Here is a 27,040-nt window from a genome sequence, read left to right as displayed (position 1 = left end):
GTGCGTGTGCGTGTGTGTGTGTGTGTGTGTGTGTGTGTGTAGACGAGAGATTAGCCCTGGGAATTACTCCTCAGGCACTGTCCACCTTGAATTTAGAGACAGGCGCTCTCACTAACCTCGAATTCATCATTTAGGCTAGGCGGGTTTAATGAGAACTCCAGGAATTTGCCCATCTCTGCATCCTGAAAGCTGGGGTTATAAACACACCACCGTGTCTGGGAACAAACTCTGGTTCTTCTCCTTGAACAGTGAGCACATTACCAACAGAGCCATCCCCCAGCTCACATAGAGTCTCTTGATTGGGAGGTTCTAGAATCCGCTTGCTTGGGCTACAGTTCTGTTTCTGCTGACTAACTGGTGGTGAGATCTTGGGCAGTTACCTCATCTACAGAATGAAGATGCTGACCTCATTTTTCTAGGTTATTGTGTGTAAAATACATACAGTTTTTACATTGTTGAAAACAGTTCTTGGCGCTGTGATTATTAAAGGCGTCACGGAATGAACAAAGCTGAAATGATGAGCGGGGTTAATAAGTGGGAAGATACAGGAAAATACACTACGAGTTGATTTTTATCTGGGACACATGGTTTTGAGCCTTGTTGATGACACATGTAACATAGGTAGGATCCTTGTCATTTCTTTCTCTTGAGAATGGCATCTGTTGAAGTACGGACAGTGACATTACATTTAATCTTCTCAGTGACCCCGTGAATTGTTATTATCCTTAATGGATCCTGAGAGGCGACTGGCCTTTAGGGAAACCAAGTAGCATGGAAAAGCAACAGATGTGGCGAGCAGCAGAGCCTTGTGCAAGCCAGCCAGTCTGCGTTGAGTTCAGTAACTCAGTGAGGCCATGTAAAGTCGGTTGGTCGGTCTCCTCCTCCCTTCCTGTCGGTTCAGTAGACTTTTAAAACTGAGGATGATTGAGTTTTCTCTTGCTCATCAGGGCCTGAAGCTTCAAGTCTGAACAGCATCAGAGATTGTTAATCTCCTTTTTCCATTTCTCTTTTAGATATCAGTTTTTCTTACAGGTGAAGCAAGATGCCCTTCAGGGCCGGCTGCCCTGTCCTGTCAACATTGCTGCTCAGCTGGGAGCATATGCCATCCAAGGTAGGTTCCGCTTAAGTATATTTGCTTCAGGAATGCTTGGAGAAAATATTTGATTTTTTATTTGTATGTGAGTTTATTTCCTGAGAACATTTCAAATTCAATGTAGGGAATATGAGATAGCCTGGTCTTTGTTCTTGAGACACTAGTAGACTAGACATTATATAGAATAAATATCCCAGGCAGAATGTCAACTAGACTAATTGAGTTGACTTTAGAAAAATGATTATTACAGGAAGAAGTTGATCAGAACTTTCTGGTTTTTTTCCCCCCTGCTTCTTTGCGCTAAGGGTGACAGGACAGCCCAGTCCTGTAGAGTGTTCTGGAAGCATCCCATGCAGCATGATTGTTTGAAGGCCATGCTTGCTCTTGGTTTCATTGTCTGAGAGGATATATTGGGATCATCTCTAGTGCTCCTAGAATGCATACCCTAAACTCTAGTAGCTATATGACGCAAAATGTTCATATTCATTTTATTTCATCTATACTGATAAGAGTAATTGAAATAAAATGATGATAGACTCTGTGGGAAAGCAAAAACATAGACTTTTATCTTCTAAATCCTAATTTGTTTATACCACACACATATCTTTGGCAAAGTTTTTTTTTAAGTAATATTTTAGAAAAGTTATTTAGTAGTTAGCTACATCAATAAATCAACAAGGCATTTGAAGAAAAATGTTTAAGCGTGATAGAAAAATTCCATTCCTTTATTTTTTTAGGAGCATTTTCCTAAAATACCCTTACCTGTGATAGTTAAGAAAAAAAAAACTATATGAATAAAATTACATTGTGTCTTCCAGCTGAACTTGGAGATCACGATCCATGTAAGCATACTGCAGGATATGTGTCGGAGTACCGGTTCGTTCCTGACCAGAAGGAAGAGCTGGAAGAAGCCATCGAAAGGATTCATAAGACTCTAATGTAGGATCATGCTTTTTGTTGTATCAACCATCGTCATTGTTGGCTAAGACAATCATAATGTGTTTCCAGTGATAAATTCCTGTGCTCTGGATGCTGGTTTTCTTTGCATCTTTTATAACAATAAATGCTCATTGAAAACTCCAGCTATCTAAATAAAATAAAGGTGGCAGTAAACCCAGTACTTAAAGACACCACAGTTTTGGTTAATGACCTTTGACCTCTCCTCTCTATATAATTTCCATAGAGAAAATTGATTTTGTACAGATTTATGTATTGTGATTTTTACTTAAGTGGAGTCATTCTCTAAGAGCTGGGTTTTGTAGTTTTTTTTTTTTTTTTTAATGCTGAATGCATTATGTTTATTGAAGGATGGAGGAGGTCTTGAATACAGGCTTACAGCACAATGGGAGAACCCTGGAGGGCAGAAGTTCACTACAGATGTTTTACAATCTTGCATCTAAGCTGTTAACATCCATTATGCAGGATACACAGACAAGGAACTTCCCTTTAGCATTCAGGAGGTTTTGTAATTTTTTTTCCGCCATCACTACTCTTGTGAAATCCTACAATGTATATATACTACTTTTATTTATATGAAAATAAGTATATGTGCCTTTGTGTCTTTGAGATTTGCCCCATGGTAAGTATGTAAATCTTTAGAATTAGAAGAAAAAAAAAAAAAATCCCGTCTGGGCCATAGCAGTGAGTCTGTGCTCATGAAGACACAGGCGTGATATTTCTGCAGTCATTATGCTAACCCTGCATGCACCTCGACAGTTCACGTGCTCCTCTGGGAAGATTTACAGTTAATAGCCCAGAGCATTGAAGTTATAATTTAATTATAGTATTTTGGTTAAATCCTCTATACTGATTAACTTCGCTGTTTTTGCTTCTTGTGTAACATTTCCCTTTGAATATACTTGGTTTCAGATCTATTATGGTTAAGAAAAAAAATGTAGAATTATTCTGCTCAGCAAAAATGTTCACTGAATGGATCTGCCTCAGTGGGTAGAGGCAGAAATCAATTGCTGAATAGCAATCAGAGGGGCCGACTCTCCATCTTGGATTAGCGTGCACTAGAGTGCTCTGTCGCCTGAAAACAGACTCCTTCGTTTTAAGGTTTTGCTGAAGTGGATGCTAATAAGAGAGAGCTTGTTACACATTATAAAGGGCAGTGTGTTTGGCACGGTCTGGGAATACTAATTCTATTAGGAGTTCCAAAGTACAATTGTATTTTGAAATTATGGGGCTTTGGATAAAGGCGCTCATACATATTTTATGTGATAGTGTGGCCAGTTATCTTTTTCTAGGAATAAAGCATGATCAAAATTGGGTAGTTTTCTTGTGACCAATTTATGAAGAACAGTCTTGCGGGCTTTCATCTAAGTGCACGGCGGCTGAAGCAACAGAATACATCAGAAAACCATTCTCAAATTTGAGACATTCTTAGCAGCTTTTATCTTTGGTTAGCCATCAGCCCCCCCACACTACCCCTCCCTGCATTCATCCATGGAGATTCCTGGCAGATGCTCACCCTCATTATGAGCAAAGGGTGTTCACGGGGATATTACCGCCAGCGAAGGCCTTCGGAAGACTTCCGTACTAATTATGAAAATGACAAGCACTTTACAGTTTCTGTATGTTAACTAATGTGCTTCCAAACCACACCTGTGCTCAGGAGCTGCTGCCGTGACCCCTGCTGGGCGGCGGCGGCGGGGGTGGGTGGGGGGTGGGGGTGGGGGGGTGGGGGGGGGGGGGGGGGGCGGGGGGGGTGCCCTTCCACCCCTTGCCTGGTGTGTGCCAGCTCCTGTTGCTGCCCACGCACAGCTGCTGGTGCTGGTGCATGGCGACATTTTGCTCCCTGGGAAGTGGCTGCTTTTTCATTTGAATGCTTCTATTCTCAATCATCTCTTTGGGAGCTTTTGAAACTGAGAGTTTTTAATGCACACTGAGAATTCGGGAATAGACCATAATGAGCAGAAATAGGTTTGGAAAATGAAATTAACTTAATATAAATATTAACTTCTTGTCACAAGACCAAGAACAAGGCCAAGTTCTTCCTCAAGTACAAAGCCGCATCTTTCACGCACGTTAGTGCAGAGCCTTTCTTGTTTTACTGGCGAACACATTGAAGCATCCTTCTCTCTCAAGTGGTGTAGCTATGAGTAAAAAAGCCTTTGCTTTTACTCCGGGTGTAGGGGTCAGGCTCCTTCGGAAGCTGAGCTGAATTACTTGAGGACTGCCAAATCCCTGGAGATGTATGGTGTTGACCTCCATCCGGTCTATGTGAGTAACATTTAATTAACACGAAATATTTTAAGCGGATGACATTTTTGTTAAAAAGTCAGAGAAGCTCCCTAGGGAAGCTGCCGTCCTCTTGTTTACCAAGCAGATGATAACTTCTCCTGCTTTTCAAACTCAAAGCAGTTCTTACGTGGATTAAACCCTAATGAGTTTTGCATAGAAGTCTGTGATTGTATTTCCACGTGTAGAAAACAATTAACTGGGCTTGCAAACACAATCTGGATAAGAGTTCCAAAGGGCTTCGCTAAATGTCAAAACAGTTTAACATCAGTCTATCATGACATTGATGATATTAGACAGGAAACGGGAGGGTTTTTTACAAATAGATTTTTATGGCAGAAAAAAAAAATGAAGTTCTGTGCCAGGTAAAGTAGGCATTGGGCAACAGTCCTGGTGTGGTGGCTGGTGGATTTAGATTAGTTTTCTTCAGTGGCTATGGACACCTGCTGGCCGTGGTCAGTGAGCATCATCGGATCCACATCAGTGTTTTAAAGCCCAGCACTACCCTCACAGACATTTCTCTTGGACTATCACTTTCGTATTTTCACTCCTGTATTCATTTTATAGCATGTCTTTAGCTCGTTAGTGTCTTCTGAGTCAGTCAGTCGGTCTTTCAGGGTCTTGCTGTGTAGACCCTGGCTCAGACTCCTCTTGTCTGACTGTGGAGTGCTGGGATTCCAGGCACCTGCCGTTGTTCCTGGTCCATATTACTCTTAACTGTTAGAAGCATCCGTGTGCACACATTCAGTGTGATAATGGGAAGGTACAGACTCAGAGGATCCAAAAGTTCCCTGATATTAGATACCAGTCTCATTAGAGAATGAAATGCTGCCGACTTTAAGAACACCTCTAAGATCTGGGTAGCACAGTCCTGTAATGGCAGGATCCACTGTGATCCCAGGTGGAGGCCAGACAGTCTCACATTCGAGACCAGCCTGATCACGTAGTAAGAAATGAAAGGAGGAAGGTAGGTATTAAAACTCCATGAAGTCATTATCTTCTCCTCTGCTGGCCTCTTGGTAGGTTTGGGGCGTGTTTAAGAAAGTGGTGGCGCACACCTTTAATCCCAGCACTGATGAGGCAGAGCCAGGCGGATCTCTGTGAGTTCGAGGCCAGCCTGGTCTACAGAGCGAGATCCAGGACAGCCACCAAAATTATGCAGAGAAATCCTGTCTCAAAAAACCCAAAACAAAACAAAACAAAACAAAACAAAACAACCTCACAACAGCCCCTAGGAAATGTGTAGAGGCTTCTGCCAAGTGCTTTGAATTCTGTAACACTTATCTTAATTCCTAACCAAGTTTCCTGGTTTGGGAGGCGGTGGGAAGGATCTATGGGAAACGACCCAGATCTGTTAGGTCTTCCATCCCTTGAGGACGGTTTCTCGAGGTGAAGGTTGGCCATGACTGGGCTTTTCCAGAGCAGCTGCGTGGTCTGCTTGCGGGCTGTTTAGTGAACGGCTCTGTGCATGTTCTTGGTACCCACCCGGCCCGTGGCTCTGTCATTTCAGAGTCCTGTTTTCTTATTTGAGATTTGTCTCTGCCTGGAAATGGACTGTCTCCAGGATTTATGAGAAGGGATCGTGCTTCTCAATTTTTGAGCAGTCTTAAAGTTCCAAGTGTAGGTAGGAAGGACCATGGTAGACCTCAGGAAATTGAAGCCTCTGTGTGCAGGCAGCTGCCTAAAATTCCTCATGAGGCTTGTGGTACTGGCAGTTTACCAGGCCCAGTTTTATCCACATCAGAGAGCAAAACCAAGACAAACCATCTGGAAGCACCTTTGGTTAGAAGCCAGTGGGTCTCAGGTTTGTGGCTCAGAATTGTTTGAAGCCACTATGTGTTTTGACACTCTGCCTGTCACTGCAGATTCTGAGGTCACCAATTTAGTGGCTCATCCTCGTCAGCATTTTAAGCTGCGTGGCGATTCCCCTGGGCATAAGCACCACTCACTGCGTAAGCAGCATCAGACTGATTGTCCTTGCATTGTGGTGATATTGTGTCCCCCAATATATTGTGCACCCTAATAAACTTATCTGGGTTCAGAGAACAGAACAGCCACTAGATAGACATACAGGCCAGAAAATGGTGGCACACACACCTTTAATCCTATCACTTGGGAGGCAGGGATCCATCCAGATCTCTGAGTTTAAAGCCACACTGGGAACAGACAGGCATGGTGATTCACGCCTTTAATTCCAGGAGTGATGGCAGGAAGCAGAAAGGTATATAAGGCGTGAAAACCAGGAACTAGAGCTGGTTAAGCTTTTAGGCTTTTGAGCGGCACAATTCAGCTGAGAGGCATCCAGTCTGAGGAACTGGCAAGGTGAGGAAGCTGTGGCTTGTTCTGCTTCTCTGACCTTCCAGCATTCACCCCAATACCTGGCTCCAGGTTTGTTCTCATTAATAGGACCTTTTAAGATTCGTGCTACATCCCATGCCTCTTGGTGAACTGAAATCACAGGTGTAGATTGATGTTAAGATCGGGAGGGGAAAGAGCATCCACTTAGTTACTGTTACACTTTAGCTAGTTTTTTGTTTGTTTGTTTGATGTCTTTCAAAACCTAAATCCAGTATTAACTATATTTTAATTATTTTATTATATAATTACTGTTAATTATATAACCATTCTAGCAAATTATGTTTGTATGGCCAATTATAGTTTTACCAGGAACTTCTTTAGGAATAAGTTAATGGTCCTGGGAATATATGTGTTTGCTTATTTTTCTTTTTTTCAGGGAGAAAATAAGTCTGAGTATTTCTTAGGACTAACTCCAGTGGGTGTCGTTGTCTATAAGAATAAAAAGCAAGTGGGGAAGTATTTCTGGTAAGTATAACGTGGGGGCAGAGTTAGGATTAAAGCGGTGTACTGTATACATTGGGGCTTGGGGCCTTGTGTGCCAGCGGGTCTGGGGGAAAAACATGTATCTTTAAGGAAGTGAGTAGTAAGTAGATAAAAGTGCTTGTGAGTTTGTGTATCTTCTTTGTCCTGTTCAGTCCTGGTTGTTCTGGGCTCTCTTGTCCATGGAAACTGTAGAGTAGGCTATCCCAGCCATGTCCCTATGTGCTGGTGGCCCGTGGATCCAGGACTTTCTGGAGTTTTAGCTCTAACTGGGGAAGGAACGGAGGGATTGGGGAGCTGTGGCCCTGTGTGTGTGTGTGTGTGTGTGTGTGTAAGGTGGTACCCTCAGGGCATGGGCGTTCCAAGTCTGTTTGTCTATTAGTGGAGAAGCCTCGGGAGGCTGTCCAGAGCAGAGGGCATACAGGGATGCTCTGGAGTGTCCTCGACAGGACCTAAAAGAGCCTGCAGTTTCTCAGTCCTTTCCTGCCGGATACCCCTCTGCATTCTGAACAACGAAGTTCTGAAAAGAGCAAGCATAGCCTTACCTGCCTTGTTTTTTCAGGCCCCGGATTACAAAGGTGCACTTCAAGGAAACCCAGTTCGAACTCAGAGTCCTGGGAAAAGATGTAAGTTTTTGTGAGCATCTAGCTCTCCTGTGAGGGAGAGGGTCTCACCTGCTCATGAATGACGTAGAAGGCCTTGGTAAGGTGAAGCTACCACGCTTTCTTCAGCTGCAGCAGTGCAGAGCCGGGTTAATTATGTCACACAGGCATTTCTTGTGGGAGAGAAAGGGAAATGGGGATGGGGAAAATGGCATTTTAGTTTTGGCAAAAGAAAGCAAAACCTTCCTAGGTAGAGGAGAGACCTCGGTGGCCTGTATTATCTCCGAAGGTTTAAGTTGCCTTTCAGTCCTGCCTGTGAAGGTGGGGTTCATCTCCCCTGGAAGGTGTAGGCTGTGTGGCACCGCAGAACTGTATCTTCTGAAGTAAACAAGACAACCCGTTGGGTACCACGCATCTGTTCTTGCTGAGCATGATACTCAAGCTGGATGGAAATTCTGGACGCTTTCAGTGGGGACCGGAAGTCAAGGGTGGGCCCTGCTGACCTCGTGGCACCCCGGCAGGGTTTCGGCAGTGGGCACAGTGTCTGTGTCTGGCTGTGCTTTCGACCCTTCACAGGTAGCTCTCGGAAGCTGGTCAAGGATGGCAAAGACGTGAAAGATTCCTTCTGATCTGTCTGTGAAGATCCTGCTGCCTGTTTGTGCTGTTAGGGCAACCCGTGCAGGATAAATGGGTGAAAAGGTGACGCCGGAGGAATCCATTCCTCTGTGTCGTCGTCATCGTCTCCTCCTCCTCCGTTGTTGTTTTGTTTTGTTTTTTCAAGACAGGGTTTCTCTGTGTAGCTTTGCACCTTTCCTGGAACTCACTCTGTAGCCCAGGCTGGCCTCAAACTCACAGAGATCCGCCTGGCTCTGCCTCCCCAGTGCTGGGATTAAAGGCGTGCGCCACCACCGCCCAGCCCTCTGTGTCTTCTTAACTTCATGCAGGGTCAAGCCAAGGAGGGAATTGAGCTGACTTCATTGACTCTTTTCATAAATCTTGTTTTCTTATTTAGCCTCTTACTTGCTCTCTAGCTCAGGGTAGACGTGAACTCACAGCAGTCCTCCTGCCTCAGTCTCCCAAGTGCTGGGATTGTAGGTGTGTGCTGCCACAGCAAGCTTTGAATTGATTTTTTTTTTTTTTTTGGTGCTAAAAAGATTTTAGGAATAAACTGGTACTTTTATGACCACACATGGAACTGTCCGCCCAGTGTAGCAGCCCCAAGGGTTGGGGACATGGCATTTAGCAGAGGGTCTCACTTGTGGAGACTCCTCTGTAATATCTGTCTGTGAAGTGGCCAATGAACTGATTTTTGAGGTATACTGCAAAGACTCAAACTCTGATACCATACGTTTTTTCCTCTAGGGAGAAAAAAAATGGCTGTTATTATTGATGAAATTAATATCAGGTTTTGAGGTGAATCTGAACTCAAGAGGATGAGAGATTGTAGACTTTTCAGACAGTGGTAGTCCCAAAGTCACATACAAACTCTTAATTGTATAGTTTTTTTTGGGGTGGTGGTGGTGGTGGATATTTATTTTGTTTTTCAACTTCTAATTAGATATGTCAGTCTTTAAAAGATTCGCTAATGTGTAAGTAGATTTGAGAAGTAGGGAAGCTAGTTAGGCGAATCTTGTAATTTTCCCCCTGTCTTGCAGGGGGTTCCCATGACTTCATGCAAAGAATCCCACCTACCAAATGCATTCAAAATAATGCTTGGCAGGGGCCGCTGCCTTGGGGCTAGGCCTCCCGTGGAACAATTCCTGTTATCCAGAACATCCTTCCCCTTAGGCCTAAATTACTTTTGTTTCTTCTTCTTCTTCTTCTTCTTCTTCTTCTTCTTCTTCTTCTTCTTCTTCTTCTTCTTCTTCTTCTTCTTCTTCTTCTTCTTCTTCTTCTTCTTCTTCTTCTCCTTCTCCTCCTTCCTCCTTCCTCCTTCCTCCTTCCTCCTTCCTCTTCTTCTTCTTCCTCCTCCTCCTCCTCCTCCTCCTCCTCCTTCTTCTTCTTCTTTGTGTATGTTATCACTGCAGTGCTTTAACTCTTCTTGTGTTGTCTCAGAAGAAGAAATTGGTGAGGTCGCCAGTACCCTGAGCTTCCAGCTTCTCAGCCGCCTTCATTACCAGCCAGAACTAAGGCAGCAAGGTTGATGTCATTGTGCTACTCCCCAGTGGCAGTCTCTGTGATGCTGTCTCCAGATGCCGGCTGGTCCCCGCCTAGCTTTGAGAGAGAGTGGATGTTGGGAGGACCCTGAGTCATTACGTGCCCACTGTCCTGGGTCCTTAAAGGCTACAGATGTTGGTGACCTTTAAATAAGGTGCCAAAGCTGGTCAGTTACTTCAGCTCCTTTTTTTTTATGTGTAGAGCCCAGGCTGGCTCTAACCTTGAGTTCCTGATTGCACTCCTCTACTTCCCAAGTGATGGGATTGCGGACTTGCGACACCATGCCTCCTCCTAAATTTGTTATTAAATAGCACATTAATTTAACCCAAACATTCTATTTCCTGGTTGTTCTTGCTTGCAGGCCTTTTTTTTTCCTTTCCCCTCTCTCCATCAGGGTTCCTGTCTGTGAAGCAGTGATTTGCATAATGGTAGAATTAAGTTGATTAGTATAGAGGCCTAACTGTAATCACAGATTGAATTAAAAAGACCCTGAAAACCCCTCACCTGGAACAGTAATCTCATTCAGCTTGACAAATGGCTGGAGCGCTTCCTTAGCCTGCTGGTGTTCTGGTCGACTGGTCTGGTTAAACCAGGAGACTTATCTCTGTGTGCTTAGTGCTTCGAGACCGAGTTCAGAGACACTCCCATGCATTATAAACACTTCAGAGTGCACTGTGGTTTAAATTGCACCTCGCTGGAAATAGGAACTCTGAATAAAGGTTTCACATAATAATGGTAGAAGATATGGAAAATACAATGCAAAGAAGAAAATCGGTGTTTCCTGTGACCCTAAAATTTAGAGGTAATGATTGTTAACATTTTGGTTATGATTGCTTATAGACTCTTTTTGCCTCATTAGTGTAAATGGATTATGTGTTTATATAGAGATATTATCTTTGTATGGTTGTGTATATCCTTTCTTGATTTTGAGATAGTCTTACTCTGTTGGCCATTTGGCCTTGGAATCATGAGTTTTCTTGCCTCTGCTTCCAAAGTGCTGGAATTATAGGCAAGGTACTATGCTCAGCGTGTGTATGCTTTTGTACTTAATATTGTATCATAAAGATTTCCCTTCTTGGTATATTTGCATATATGTGTCTGCTTGGAGTCTTGTAAGTTCTATTTTTTATGTGTTTTGCTGTTTCTTTTTTTATTAAATATTTTATTTTATAATTAATTAAATTTTACATATCAGCCATGGATTCCACTGTCCTCTTTCCTCCCATCTGCCTGTTTTGCTGTTTCTTTCTGATATTTCAAATGTACACTTTTTTTTATTCCCCCAAGATGGGGTCTCTCTGTGTAGCCCTAGCTGTCCTGGAACTTGCTCTGTAGATCAGGCTGGCCTCGAACTCACATAGATCCCACAGAGATCCGCTGCCTCTGCCTCCCCAGTGCTGGGATTAAAGGTGTGTACCACCACGCCTGGCATGCTTTCTTTCTGTTTTCTGAGTGGTTTTGTTTGTTTTGTGTTTTATTTTTAATTGCATGTATTTGTGTATGGTTGTGTGTGGTATGTGCACACGTGAGTGCAGGTGTCGGTGAAGTACAGGAGAGGGCATTGGATCTCAGTAGAGCTGGAGTTAACAGGAGGTGTGAGCTGCCTGACATGGGTGCTGAGAAGTGAACTCAAGGCATCGCTAAACCACCTCTGGCTTTCCCCAGCTTGGTGTTTTTTTTTTTTTTTTTTTTTTTTTGTTTTGTTTTGTTTTGTTTTGTTTTAAGGAAAGTTCCCAATCTGTAGCCCAGGCTAGCCTCAGACTCCTAGCAATCCTTCTACCTCAGCTTCTAAGTACCGGGATGACAGGATGAGCCCCCTCCCCCACCCAACAGCCCGTGAGTTCTTAATAGAATTCTCATAAATTTTATAGCTGTCTAGCGATACATATTTTTAATGAAGATCGCTCATCTGCTCCTGTTACTCCTGCTTTCCACTCGGCAGTGTTGGTCTGAACGTCTGTAAGTGTCAGCTGGTCTGGCGGTGTGAGGCCTCCTTGAGTCTGAGAGCCCTTGTGCCTCTACTCCAACATCATCAGTGAAGCAGAGGAGGACAGTGCTTCTCTCTCAGCTGAAAGACTGAGAGGTTCTAATTCCACACTTAACCACCAGGGTATTTGGGATGTGGGGAGAAAAAGTCCCAGGTACTGAACAGGGCGTTAACAAGTTTGTCTTGAGGGGCCGGAAAGATGGAGCCGTCCTCAGACAGGCAAGAGGAGGCTCTCCGGGTAGCACCTGTGTGGGGAGAGGCCCAGGAACCCTCCGGTGAATGCACAGAGTTTAAGACTTCTTCCAGGCACCTCAGTAGAGATATTGAATAAGAAGTACACCGTATGAGTTTAGACTTCAGGACCAGAATCAGCATAATATATGAATGTGAGAATCATTAGCCTAACCTGGAATACTAATTTTGATAAAAATTGGGGGAGAATTTGGAATCAAATTTCTCAGCTCTGGCAACAGTAAGAGGGTGTCCAAACCCCAAAACCAAACCTGTAACCTGGCGTGTAAGAAGCATGTTTGGAAGGGATACTGGGAGTACTTTTATGAACAGTGCATCCAGATACCAAACTCAGCTAAGCTTAGTGTCACAGGATGTGAGACAGAAAGGTTCCTGGACCGACTGACAGAAGCTGGGAGAGCTTTGGGGAACATACCCAGGAACTGATGGTGGCCAGGGGTGGCTGGTCCCTGTTGGTCAACCCAGGACGATGGTTAACACACAGGGGGTTCTTGCACATAATGGATATAAATCACTACTACAAAATTACTGTAAATGCTCTTATGATGTGGCTTGACCTGATAATACCCTCCATGCTCCATGGCTCTCCTGTGTCATAGACTGGCTTCAGTCTGGACTTTTTTGTGACAGCGTTCCTTTATCTTTTGTGACATGGACATTTCAGACCCAACCTTAACCCTGCTGTAGTCAAGTAAAACTCTCCCTTCCATGCTTTTCTGGTGGTTTGTGGTTAGAGTGTATCATGCATTCCCAGCTCCATCGTCACATTGGTGAGGGTGTGTCTATTTCAGCGTGCCACATCTGGAGGCACACAGTGACCGTCTGCTGGCCCTTGTTGTCTGGTAAGGTTGAGCTGCCGGCTATGACGTTGAAAGACCCCCGAAGGCAGTCTTCCCTCTGGAGAGACCCTCGCCCAGAGATCACACCGAGACCACAAGTCAGATGCAAACAGCAAGAGGCTTTATTCAGGAACACAGGTACCCGGGGCAACACAGTCCCTCAAGAGGCTCAAGAGACTGGCGCGCCCACGGGCTGGAGTGGAGGGTTTTTATAGGGTCTGGCAGCAGGAGCACGAGGAGCTCGGTTTACAGGGTTCTGATTGGACGATTCAAATGAGCCAGGTTCAAACTCAGGACACCAGGTTCAAACTCAGGACAGCTCGTGGGTTCTGATTGGACGATTCAAATGAGGCCAGGTTCAAACTCAGGACAGCTCGTGGTTCTCCCCGAGCTCGACACGCCTGCTGTCTGGCTCCAAGTTGTTTTTCTGACCTTTAGTACCCTTTTCTGGGGCCAGGTGGCCGACCGCAGACACCCTGAACTTTCCTGTACTTTTCAGGCTTAGCTCAAAATGGTGTTAGGCTAAGCAAGTTTGCTGGGGTCTTTCATTCCCCCATTTTCTTATTTCAGGGAATGGAATCCTCCATTCATGGGGAAGAATGGGGATGTGGCTCCATTTCCACCTGGTTGAGTCGTTGGTATTGTTGGGTCAATACCAAGGTCTGAACAATAGAAACACGTTCCCTGACAAATTGGACAAGTCTGTTTAGGATACAGGGCCCGAGCGTCAGAAGGAGCAATAAGATCAGAAGGGGTCCCATAAGGGTGGAGATGAGGGTGGTGAGCCAGGGGGACCTTCCGAACCATCCTTCAAACCATCCCTGCTGTCCTTCAAAGAGTTTTTGTCTTTGTTCTAATCTCTTTCTTAATTTAGCCATGCTATCCCTTACCACCCCAGTATGATCCGCATAGAAGCAACATTCTTCTCTAAGGGCAGCACATAACCCCCCCTCCTGCAGGAAGAGGAGGTCTAATCCCCTCCGGTTCTGCAGAACTACCTCAGACAGGGAGGTGAGCGATTTTTCCAAGGCACTCACGGATTCCTCCAGTGCCTGGATATCGGTATGCATGGCAGCCTTCACATGAGAGGCGTGGATCCATGCAGCAATCCCGTCGACCTTAAGTGCAGTGGGGGTGGTCAGCAAGACAGTGTAGGGCCCCTTCCACCGTGATTCCAGGTTCTTGGTCTGGTGTCGTCGGACCCAAACGGAGTCCCCGATCTGGAAGGGGTGGGGCACCACCGGCTTGTCTAGCTGCTCCTGATAAGCTTTGGCCAGGGGCTTCCAGATCTCCCTCTGCACCAGTTGGAGGGCTTGAAGATGTGCCTCTAAAGTAGGGGTGGTGGCAAAAGATGAAATATCAGGATGGAGAAAGCTTACAACAGGAGGTGGGGCCCCGTACATGATCTCAAAAGGGGTTAGGCCATGTGGGCCAGGAGTATTTCGGGCTCGGTAGAGAGCCAAGGGAAGTAGGAGCACCCAATCTCTAGTGCCAGTTGCAAGCGTTAATTTAGTTAAAGTCTCCTTGATCGTTCTATTAGCTCGTTCTACCTGTCCTGAGCTTTGGGGGCGGTATGCACAATGAAGTTTCCAATCAACCCCCAATAGTTTGGCCACCTTCTGACTTACCTGGGAGACGAAGGCAGGCCCGTTATCTGACCCCAATATTTGAGGCATCCCATACCTGGGGAAGATTTCTTCTAACAGTTTCTTTGTTACCACGTTAGCTGTCTCATTCTTGGTTGGAAATGCCTCAATCCATCCGGAAAAAGTGTCCACGAAGACCAGGAGGTACCGGTACCCGTAGAGTCCAGGTTTTATTTCTGTAAAGTCTATTTCCCAATGAACACCAGGACGATGGCCTCTTTGGCGGACCCCCTTGTTCAGATGAACCTTCCCTGCATTGACCTGAGCACAGGCTGGGCAGGTAGAAGTTACCTGCTGGAGTACCTGATCCTGGTTCAGCAGCACTGCCCCGGTGTTTTCTCTGTCTAATAGGGTCTTCATCTTGTTTTTTGCTCAAATGGGTCAATGCATGTAGGAATCTCAGCATATATCGGGTATGGGTGGTTGGCATGACCATCCGGTCCCCTAGTATATATGCCTGTCTTCCTTGTTCCCAGTCCGCCCCCATTTTCTTTGCTAGCTCATGGTCTTCTGGGCTATAGGGCACGGGGTCTCTCTCAGGCTGTGGTTCTTGTATAGCCATTAACTGGCTGTTTCCTGCTGGCTGGGAAGCCACTGTTCGAGCAGTCAGATCTGCCAGCCGATTCCCTCTGGCTGCCGCCGAGTCATCCTTTTGATGCCCCGGGCAGTGGACAATACTGAGTTGGAGCGGGAGGAACAGGGCCTTTAGGAGGTCTAGGATCTCTTTTTTGTTCTTGATTTCCTTACCCGCGGACGTCAGCAGGCCTCTTCGTCTGTAGATTTCCCCGTGGACATGCGCAGTGGCGAAGGCATATCTGCTGTCAGTATAAACTGTGAGCTTCTTACCTTCTGCCATCCGGAGAGCTTGGGTGAGCGCAATCAGTTCTGCGCGCTGGGCCGATGTCCCGGGCGGGAGCGACGATGCCCATACCACTTCCGATTCGGTGGTTATAGCTGCCCCGGCTCTGCGTTCCCCCTCTTCCAGGAAACTGCTCCCATCTGTGTACCAGACAGCGTCTGGGTCCTTAAGCGGCTGATCTGTCAGATCGGGGCGGGTGCCATGTGCTTCGGCTAGAATCTGGAGACAGTCATGCTCCTCGGAGGGGCTAGGCAGTGGCAGCAAGGTAGCAGGGTTAAGGGAAACTACCGGCCCAAAATTTACCCTGTCTGAGTCCAGTAATAAAGCCTGATAGTAAGTCATTCTGGCGTTAGAAAGCCATCTGTCGGTGGTTGTCGGACCAAGGCCTCCACTGCATGGGAGGCCAGCACAGTCAACGGCTGTCCCAGAGTCAGTTTTCCGGCATCTTTGAGTAATACGGCAATGGCTGCCACCATGCGGAGGCATGGAGGCCATCCTGTAGCCACCGGGTCCAATTTCTTGGACAAATACGCTACAGGTCTCCTCCAAGGTCCCAATCTTTGCACCAGTACCCCTTTAGCAAGGCCTGAGTTCTCATCCACAAACAGCTCAAAGGGCTTGGTCAGATCTGGCAGACCCAGAGCCGGGGCCTCAAGCAAGGCTTTCTTAATCTGTTGGAACGCTTTCTGATGCTTCTCCTCCCATTGGAACATGGTCCCTGGTTTAGTGAGGGGGTATAATGGGGCTGCCAGTTCGGCAAAGCCAGGAATCCAAAGGCGGCAGTACCCAGCCGTACCCAGGAACTCTCGAACTTGGCGGGGGTTTCGAGGAGGGGGATGGAGATTATCGTCTCCTTCCTTGCTTCTGTTAACCATCTTTGCCCCCCGCTCAGGGTGTAGCCTAGGTAGGTGACCTTGTCTCGGCATATTTGGGCCTTTTTGGCTGAGGCTCTATAGCCCTTCTGCCCAAGTCTGGCCAGTAAGGCTCGAGTGCCCTCCATGCACTCGGTTCGACTCCTGGCCGCCAGGAGTAGATCATCCACGTACTGGAGCAGAGTCAGGGTTGGGTGTTCGACCCGGAATCCGGCCAGATCTGCATGTAGGGCCTCATCAAAGAGGGTTGGGCTATTTTTGAAACCCTGCGGGAGCCTGGTCCAGGTTAATTGTCCCGAGAGCCCTTTTTCTGGGTCCCTCCATTCGAAAGCGAATAACAATTGACTTTGAGGGTGCAGTTTTAAACAAAAGAAGGCATCCTTCAGGTCTAGCACAGTGTACCAGACGTGGGTCGGTGGGAGGGTGCTCAGAAGGTTATAGGGTTAGGCACCGTGGGGTGTATGTCCTCCACCCGCTTATTGACCTCTCTCAAGTCCTGGACCGGCCTGTAGTCTCCTGTCCCCGGTTTCTTAACAGGCAAGAGAGGGGTGTTCCAAGGTGACTGGCAGGGCTTTAACACCCCTTGGTCCAGGAGTCTCCGAATATGGGGCTTAATCCCCTCATGAGCTTCCCGTGACATTGGGTATTGTCTGATTGAAACGGGAGTCGCGGAGGCCTTTAGTGAGATCATCAGCGGCGGCTGATCGCGTGCCAGCCCCAAGCCCCCAGTCTCTGCCCAGGCCTGAGGAAACTCTCTCAGCCAGTTCTGTAGCTCTTCAGGTGATTTCTCCGGGGGTTCTGCCTCAAACAACCGGTATTCTTCCTCTAAGCTGAGGGCAAGGATTTGTAAGGGTCTCCTTTAGGACCCGTGACCCTTGGTCCCTTCTCATCAAAGTAGATTTGTGCCTTCAATTTGGTTAATAGGTCCCGTCCCAACAGCGGATGGGGGCATTCAGGTATATGTAGGAAGGAGTGAGTTACTTGCCCTGATGCCAGTTGGACCTTTCTCTCGGTAGTCCAGTAATACCTCTTGTTTCCAGTTGCCCCTTGCACCAGTGCAGAATGCCGGCTAAGAGGCACTCCGGCATGGGTTAGGACTGAATGTTCGGCACCAGTATCAACCAGGAAGGTCACGGGCTGCCCCCCGATCTTGAGGGTTATCCTAGGCTCAGGGGGGGGCTCCTGGCCTCGTCTCCCCTAGTCCTCTAGACTAAGGAGGTCCACAGTTTTGGGCTTGGGTCGGCGGGGTCCTTGTAGCTTCTTGGGGCAGTCTTGGGCCCAGTGTCCCTTCTCCTTACAGTAAGCACATTGATCCTTATCAAGGGGTGGCCTCCTTCGCTCTCCCAACCTATCTCCCTCTCTCCGCTGTCCCTTAGACACAACGGCGGCCAAAACCTTTTTCATTTCCCTATGCTGTTTCTTGTCCCTTTCCTCTTGTTTCTGCCATCTCCTTTCCTCACGCTCTTCAGGAGTTTCTCTCTTATTGTACACTTTCTCTGCTTCCTTCAATAAGTCTGGCAAACCTAGCGCCTGTAAACCTTCCAACCGCTGCAATTTGGCTCGGATATCTGAGCTAGACTGGTAAATAAATGATAAGATGACACCTGGTGCTTGCCCTGGGTCTTCTGGATCATACGGAGTGTACATCCTATAAGCCTCCTTCAGCCTCTCTAAAAATGCAGCGGGTGATTCCTCCTTTCCCTGCATCACATTCCTTACCTGAGCCAAATTGGTAGGCCTTCTGGCGGCCGCTCGGAGACCCGCTAAGAGCAACTGGCGATAGAGACGTAGATGCTCCCTACCTTCAGGTGTATTGAAGTCCCAGTCTGGGCGGGTCAAGGGAAAAGCTGCCTCGATGATATTTGGGAGTTGGGTTGGCCTCCCGTCATCGCCCGGAACCTGCTTCCGGGCCTCCAGGAAAACTCTCTGCTTTTCCTCTACGGTTAAGAGGGTCTGCAGGAGCTGCTGACAGTCGTCCCAAGTCGGCCTGTGAGTCACTAGGATGGACTCAATTAGGCCGGTCAGGGCAACAGGATCCCTGGAGAAAGGGGGATTATGTTGTTTCCAATTATAAAGGTCTGAGGCAGAAAAGGGCCAATATTGTAACTGATGATTGGGTCCTTCCCGAAGCGGGAAGGCTCTGGACTCAGTGGGGGGGCCGGCTCGGTGGCCCCTGAGGCGGCCTGCGATGGGGGACTGGACCGTTTCTTTTTCTTCCTCCGAGTCTCCAGTGAGCGGGTCATCACAAGGGGGGCGGCCACCGGGGAGGTCACAGCCGGCGTCGCGACTAGGGTCACCGCGGGCACAGCCGCCGCCGCGAGCACAGCCGCCGGGGTCGCGGCTGGCACCGCGGCGGGGGCCGCCGCGAGCACAGCCGCCGGGGTCGCGGCTGGCGCCGCAGCGGGGGCCACCGCGAGCACAGCCGCCGGGGCGGCGGGGGCCGCCGCGAGCACAGCCGCCGGGGTCGCGGCTGGCACCGCGGCGGGGCCGCCGTGAGCACAGCCGCCGGGGCGGCGGGGGCCGCCGCGAGCACAGCCGCCGGGGTCGCGGCTGGCACCGCGGCGGGGCCGCCGTGAGCACAGCCGGCGGGGTCGCGGCGGGGGCCGCCGCGCGTGCAGCCGCAGGGGCCGCGGGTGACGCTGGGGGGTCGGCTGGTAGGGCGGTGGTTCATTCACCAGCATGTCTAGGAGAGGAGAGTTAGGGTCAGGGGGAAGGACAGGGGGCTTGGAAGGCTCCCTGTGGGGAAGGACTGGGTAGAGAGAAGAAAGGGGATTAGGAGGCGCCGAAGGCTGGGGAGTAAGGGGGGGTTGTGGGAGGAAGGGCTTGACCCAGGGGAATGGGTTTTCAACCAGGGATCTCCAAATGGTGATGTAGGAACCTGGTCTGGATGCCCATGGGGGCTAGGGGCAAACACCTTCCTCTCAACCTGGAAATGAGAGAGAGATTAAATGCCCCTCCCGTGGCCATCCTACATTCATCATGACCCATTCAGCCTTACAGAGGTCATCCATTTATTTTTCTTGATGACTACACCTTCATTTCTCCCCGGCCTTTGACGTCCGACCAATGGTTAGTAGTTAGGCTCAAGGGGGTAACGACAGTCTGTCCCATATTAATTCCTGGATGGAGAAGGATTAGACAAAGAACACAGAACAACCCGACAACACAAACAAGAAACAATTTCGCTGCGCGGCTCCGGCGTAAAACCGAGAGCAAAAACTCAGATGGGGACACGGAGTGCTTAAATTCTCCGTCCCCTACCAGCACCACGTATTCTTCTGATTCGGGGATGGCCCCGAAAAACCGTGCCCCAGAGGGGACTTCAAACCGTGCCCCAGAGGGGACTTCAGACCGTGCCCCAGAGGGGACTTCAGACCGTGCCCCAGAGGGGACTTCAGACCGCGCCCCAGAGGGGACTTCCCGTGCCCCAGAGGGGACTTCAGACCGTGCCCCAGAGGGGACTTCAGACCGTGCCCCAGAGGGGACTTCCCGTGCCCCAGAGGGGACTTCAGACCGCGCCCCAGAGGGGACTTCAGACCGTGCCCCAGAGGGGACTTCAGAGACCCGTGGAACGTCTTCCAGGGTTGCAGTGGCGAAGTCCGAGCTCGTCAGCTCCTTCAGCCCACTGACTCCAGACCGATTCAGGCGCGCAAACAGACAACATTCAACATTCAGACAAACCGACAACACTCAGACAGGACAGAGATGACATACACCAAGGCCGGCCGGCTTACCTCCTGACAGTGGGTCGGTGGTCCCGAGGCGGAGGGGTCTCCGATCCCGGACGAGCCCCCAAATGAAAGACCCCCGAAGGCAGTCTTCCCTCTGGAGAGACCCTCGCCCAGAGATCACACCGAGACCACAAGTCAGATGCAAACAGCAAGAGGCTTTATTCAGGAACACAGGTACCCGGGCAACACAGTCCCTCAAGAGGCTCAAGAGACTGGCGCGCCCACGGCTGGAGTGGAGGGTTTTTATAGGGTCTGGCAGCAGGAGCACGAGGAGCTCGGTTTACAGGGTTCTGATTGGACGATTCAAATGAGGCCAGGTTCAAACTCAGGACACCAGGTTCAAACTCAGGACAGCTCGTGGGTTCTGATTGGACGATTCAAATGAGGCCAGGTTCAAACTCAGGACAGCTCGTGGGTTCTCCCCGAGCTCGACACGCCTGCTGTCTGGCTCCAAGTTGTTTTTCTGACCTTTAGTACCCTTTTCTGGGGCCAGGTGGCCGACCGCAGACACCCTGAACTTTCCTGTACTTTTCAGGCTTAGCTCAAAATGGTGTTAGGCTAAGCAAGTTTGCTGGGGTCTTTCAACGTCACCTAATTTCTTCAGTGTATGATTCCTATTGTGGGTACCCGCCCCACAAGCTAGAAAGTGAGTAGTCCACAGGGAGACCCAGTATGTCCATGCAAGCACTTCTTTCCTTGTCAGAATTTTCCTGTGTTTTTGACATTCACTGGACATCTTTACCTAATCCAGTCTTTTCCGGTAATGATGGTAGATGCTGGTTTTCTAGTCTCCCATCCCCCACTTCACATGTATCTTCTGACTCCAGCATTCCACTGTAGGCAAGGGCCCTGCCCTCTCTCCCTTCCATGTATTTGTCTGTTTTTGACATGGACTTATTAACCTTTTCCCCCTCAATGATTTATGATGCATTCCAGCGCCCAGAGGTGTTGATGGTCAAGAATTCCTAGGTTTGATTGGTAGGAGGCCCCCCCCCCAGCCTGACCTCTGTGCTCCTCGGACCTGTTTCCGTCATCATTGTGGTACTTTTTTCCTTTTAGTGTGTGCTCTGATATTTAGATGCATCTTGTCTGTTTTGCCCCTAGCTCAGCATCCACCACATCTCTCAAGGTCATGGTTCCTCACCGTGGGCGATGGTCCAGATCTTGGCTAGGAGGTGGCTGTTGCTCCTCCGTGAGTTTTCTGCCTGAGCTTTTCCGTGGCCAGAACTAGAAAATCTATGCGTGCATGTACACAAGCACTGCCCAGATGCACATACATGACATATAAAGGTGTACATATGTACATGTGCCTTTAAGTGTACACACACCCATGTATAGTTTAGAAATTATGAGTTTGCTTCATACAGGCCTCTCTCTTAGCTTTTTCTCATTTCATGTTTTATGTCCTTGCTTTGACCATGAGACCTTTCACTTCCAGTAGCTACACTTTTAGTCATTTGCTTAATTCTAAAGTACGCATCAGATAGTTGTAGAGTTGCTTTGGCCAAACACTGAAATGGCCATTCTTCCTTCACCCGATGTGAGGACCGAGGACCCCCGCTGTCTTGTGGTCACAACTGACTCGGCTCCCGCCCCCTTCATTCCTTTCTTCCTTCTTCACTGCTGTGGTTGTATATACCCTCAAAATCTAATTAGGTTTATTTATTTCCAGTTATGGTTCCCTCGGCCTTACATTCTTGCTTGTTTAAGTCTATGTTTTAAATATGCAGAAGATTAACATTCTTCTAAAGGTTGAGACTGTACAGAAAGATGCACCCAGAGGAGTACCACAAACTCCCACTCTCTCGGGCTTTTTCTTACCTTTCCTTGAATCTATTGAATTTCGCTGCTTTCTAGTTTGTTTTCTGCATGGTTTTCTTTTGTAAAGAATGTGTGTGTGTGTGTGTGTGTGTGTGTGTGTGTGTGTGTGTGTGTGTGTGTACATGTGCCTACACATTACTCTTTCTTAGCTAGAAGGTTGCATAGTATAAAAGTATTTGTTCATTTCTCCTTATTTTTCTTCTAGAAATAACTCTGTGTCAGTTCATCAGGAGCTTTCTAGTTCCATTTTATCGTTTTTTCTTTAGTGGTGCTGGGGTGGAGTCCAGGGCCTTGTAGATGCTGTACAGGTGCTCCACTACCAAGCCTCACCTCACCCTCATTCTTAGAAGCTGCAGTGGTGTAAGTCCCACGCTGTAGACTGTTTGTGCTCGAATGTTTAGGTAGCTTTAAAATAGTTTGTGTTCCTTCGCTCAGTCACCGTCCATCTGTGTGTTTGGAGTGGCTTGTCTGTCGTCTGTTCATGGGGGAGGATTGATCAGCCACAGGTTAAGTGCACATGTGGGTTTTTTGTTTGGCATTTCTGTATGGTCCTCCCAACTGAAAGTTACACGATTTTGCATTTCTGTCCACAGTATGAAAGTACCTGAAATACAGATTATCAAGTGTGGCCCACAGTAATATTTGGACCCTGATGCCATGTAACGTTTTTGTTGGAGTCTTTCTGACTCCATGAACTGCTGGAGTTGTGGTTAGGTCACGTGATTTCAGTTCAAGGCTGCCACTCACTAGCTAACTTTGGACGGTTCACTGTCATCGTATCGCCTGTGTCCCTCGCCTGCGTCAGGGGTGTGGGGTGAGGGTGGGGGTGGGGATGGATGGGGGATATACAGAACATCTACCTACAGAAGCCTTAGGGGACTGGAAGGACCTAGTCCAGAGCTGGTAGGAGAGGAGCAGCCAGTCTGTGCTTCTCAACTGGAGCTGTCGTGGCACTGGGCCCCTGATGTGGCCTCCTATGAGGTCACCTTGTACCTGCCACCCTTGCCTTGGGTAGCTTGTGCCAGGGCTGGAGGGAAGCCTGCATCTTTCAGCCCATGGGTCTTCCTGTATTTTATTTGTTACCTCTTCTGTTGACTTTCTCCACGATTAAAACAGATTAAACCACTTTTTCAAAAGGAATAAAAACTTCAGAGTGAAGACTATCATACCATTAAATGTCAATAAATGGAATTAATCCATTAGAAACTCAGGTATTTTACCAGATATCTAGACCTTCACTTGGACAAGCATAACAGGGTTATTAGGCTGTTTCCTAATAACGATTTCCAGGCCCTAGTCCTTGAGTGACAAGCACATCACTCACTCAGTTATCTCCCCAGCCCTTGTGTTAGTACCTTGACTATGCAGAAATGTCAACCAGGGTGACATAGTGAGACCTCATCTCAGAAAACAACAAAAACCCAAACCAAACAAAGCTGTGCTAGATACATTTCAAAAGTGTTTATAATGGGTGTGAACATATGTTCATACTGTACATGATGCATGTATGTAGAGGAGTGTTTGTAATCCTATCTTCTCAAACTGGGGGACTTAAAAAATCTTTTCCTAAGACGCAGACAGTTCTCTGTCCAAATTAATTCTGTTGACACCCCAGTGCCTTGCCCGGTGGACACTGACAGTGCATACAACCACATTAAATGTGAGTGGTTACCCAGCATGCCCCATACTTACTTGACATCCCATAGACTACTGTACGCAAATACCTTAAGGCACTAGCATTGTGAGAATTACCCTTTGGGGGTGGGCGCTCTGTAAAGCTTAGCTTGGGAGAACAAGGTGAGGTAAACTCAGAGCTTTAACATTTCTTTCCGACTCCCCTTTTCAAGTAATAACAAGAGTGGCATTTTAAAAATGGGGTTGAACTTGAAGAAAGAGCAATGAAAGATGATGAGAGCCATTGAGACCAACGTCATGTCCAGTGTCTCATGTATGCCCGCGTAATTTCGTGTTTAGGATGGCGGCCGCGCAATCTCACCATTTGAAAGATGAAATTTCCTCATCTGCTTCAAATTCTGTGTCTCTTCGAACTGAAGAATGTGTGTGTTTCCTGATTTCACTGCTTGCCTTTGCTTTATGAGTAGTTCAGAAGGAAGTTATTTTAGTCATTTGCTATCATGTTTCTTATTCTTTCTGTTTCTCCCTGCATGCCTAAAATAAGTTTAAAAGTACAAAATACTGTTTGGATTGAATGGAAAACACCTACAGTATTTCAAACGTTGCACCTCTCCCGCTCCTCAGTGAGGCCTGGGCAGGAACGTCTCTGCCACAGGTCTCCAGGTATTTGCTGAATGACTATAGCTTACCATCTTTAGAAACACCGATCTCTTTGGCTCCCCAGTGGGCATGCAGTGCATCTTATTTATTTATTTATTTATTTATTTATTTATTTATTTATTTATTTATTTAATTTAAAGATTTATTTATTTATTATGTATACAGTGTTCTGCTGCACACATCCTGCAGCCAGAAGAGGAACCAGATCTCATTACAGATGTTGTGAGCACCATGTGTTGCTGGAATTGAACTCAGGACCTCTGGAAGAGCAGCCAGTGCTCTTAACCTCTGAGCCATCTCTCCAGCCCTATTTATTTATTTATTATTCATGCATTTATTTATTTTTGTTTTGTTTTTCGAGACAGGGTTTCTCTGTGTAGTTTTGGTGCCTGTCCTGGATCTCACTCTGTAGACCAGGCTGGCTTCGAACTCACAGAGATCCGCCTGGCTCTGCCTTCCGGGTGCTGGGATTAAAGGTGTGCGCCACGGCCCAGCGCAGTGTATCTTTAAAAAATTACATTTCTTTTTGTATGTGTGAGTGCTTGTATATATGTATTGGGGGGACATGTGTGGAGGTCAGAGAACAACTTCTGTTCTCTCCGTCCATCATGTGGGTCCCAGGGGTTAAAGTCAGGTCATCTGCCTTTACCCACTGAAGGATCTTACTCCCCCATCCCTCCCCCCCCCTCCCGTGGCTGTGTCTCCATAGAAACACAGGGAAGCCGGTTGAACACAGGTCTCTGTGACACAGACTCTTGTGTCAGGAGCACAGGCTTGAGAGACACGGAGAATGGAGTGGAACAAGAGGCCTGAGCAGCTGTGCTTGGCCAGTAAGCCACAGCTGTGATCAGCAGTGACGGTGATGGGTGATGGTGACGCACAGGGGACAGAGCAGAGCAGTCGCCTCCCCCTCCCCCTCCTTAAGCTCCTCAGAGACGCAGCTGGCAGCCATGAGCAAAGAGACCAAGGGGATGAAAGGTGCTCGGCTGGGAGTTTGTGGATAGAACACAGATTCTGCACTCACCATCAAAGGGCATGCCCCCCTCGATTCTCCTTAGAGGCCCCAGGGACAGCGATGTCCACATTCTATCTTAGATACAAAGGACATAAGCTTGGTTAACTTATTGACCGAAAGAACAGATCCAGACAGGAGCATTGCTTGTAGCGTGAATGCCCGAAGCTCTAAAGGTGTTTGCGTAACTTAGCAAGCTTTGAGAGCTGGATAGGGTATCTTAGCTGCTGCTCAGAATGGTTCGCTTTCTTCCGTTAAACTGCTGAGTGGGATGAAAGGAGATGTGTGAACGGCCACGTCTGTCTTGAAAAGGTCCCCAAGTGCCTCGTCAGCTCACTGGTGCCAGCAGCACACGACAAAAGTCACAGAATTTACTCAGAATGCCTGGCTCCTATGTTAGTAATGTCAATCTTCCTTTGATGTTTGGATCATTCTGTCAGTAATACAACAGAAAATGGGCCGCTTATCTGAGGCCTTGTGTACATGGGAATGAGTTCATACTTGCATTTGTTCATGGCAGAGGTAATTAGCCCTCTGGGAGGCTCTTCTGTCCCTCTGTCTGTGCCCAAGAAAATTCGAGAAAAACCAAGTTCCAGTTGGATTTGAACTGACTTTTATCTTTCCATTATGTGATGACAGATTAAAATATATATGAAGAATTAGATAGCCCTTGACCGGCTTTCCATAAGAGAAGCAAAATAATACAGACATGTGAAGGATAACTTGAAAAACAATCCAAGGAAAGTTTGAAATTAGGAGGAAATGTATTGTGTTTAAAAGACGGGACAGTTGTAAGTTTCCCCTGTGCTTTTGGAAATGTGGGGTCTATGTAATTCAAGTTTTGGGAAATTTGACTTAGGCACTTACAAAACATTCTTGACGGGTGCTTTTGCTGAAATGTGAGTGTGTGCGAGACCGGCCTCAGCTGCTGTCTGCCATCCATGCTGGGACCCAGTGTGCACTGCCATCCCTGGTGTTTCCATTGTTGAGAAGCGCAGGGAGATGGCCTGTCACCATGTGTGTGTGGCACAGGGAGAGGCCGCCTGCCCTGGAGGTCCCTTTTCCTTGTGACATACCCCTGTAGGATGCACGCACAGGCCAACTTTGAAACGAGTGACCTGGGCACTGTAGTGTAGTGAGGACAGTCCAGTGGTGGCCGTGTCGGGAGATGGGAAGTGGGGACAGTGTCAGTCTGTCACTGTGGCAGGGGGGACTGAATTGGTACTGTGAATCCACCTTGGGTATCCTGTGCTTTTGTGTCATACATATACGTGCTTGAGAAGGAAACCTGAAGGAGAGAGATTCTCTCCTGGCACTCCATCTCCAGGAGCCTGAGCTTTCTTACCTTGCCCTGGTCTCTGCTCCTCCCCAGCCTCAGTTTCTTTTGCTGTCAAGGAAAAGGTGTTCTGAAGCCACTGAATTTCTCCCTCATCTCTTTTTATAGTCCTCCATCTTGCACAAAAGTCACCATGTAGTCTCACTACGGAAAGCAGTAACGGCCTTTGAATCCCACTTGGCCTTCCTGGGTCCCCTGAGACTTGTGTTTGTCTCTTCCCAGCCTCTCTGACACCCTCGCTCACCTTGACTCACCTCACAAGCATCGTCCTGTGATTCACCTTTAACGCCTGCGCTCTCTTCTGGCCATCTTATGCTCTCAGGGGACAGGGCTTGTGTCAGGAGATGTGACCTCTCTTTTGCATGGGACACCCATGTGCTTCCTGGCCCACTTGGTATTCTGTGGACGTTTCACTTAGTATCTTGGCCTGACCTTACTGTCCATTATCTCCAGTTTT

At 47.7% G+C, this 27,040-nt stretch overlaps 1 protein-coding gene across 1 annotated transcript in view; it reads left to right on the top strand.

Annotated features, from left to right (window-relative positions):
• The window catches only part of Epb41l4a (erythrocyte membrane protein band 4.1 like 4A), a gene marked incomplete at its 5' end in the record, with an annotated part of 121,939 nt that overhangs the window by 28,492 nt on the left and 66,407 nt on the right, over nt 1-27,040 (top strand). Inside the window, 5 exons of the mRNA XM_028867173.2 lie at nt 1,014-1,111; nt 1,912-2,032; nt 4,231-4,318; nt 7,071-7,159; nt 7,737-7,800. Coding sequence (XP_028723006.2) covers nt 1,014-1,111; nt 1,912-2,032; nt 4,231-4,318; nt 7,071-7,159; nt 7,737-7,800 — 460 coding nt within the window. The remainder of the gene's footprint in view (nt 1-1,013; nt 1,112-1,911; nt 2,033-4,230; nt 4,319-7,070; nt 7,160-7,736; nt 7,801-27,040) is intronic.

The sequence above is a fragment of the Peromyscus leucopus genome, chromosome 19 (assembly GCF_004664715.2).
Source record: "Peromyscus leucopus breed LL Stock chromosome 19, UCI_PerLeu_2.1, whole genome shotgun sequence".
Lineage (NCBI taxonomy): Eukaryota > Metazoa > Chordata > Mammalia > Rodentia > Cricetidae > Peromyscus > Peromyscus leucopus.
The sequence above is the reverse complement of the archived record's forward strand: the minus strand, read 5'-3'. Positions and strand labels throughout refer to the sequence as shown.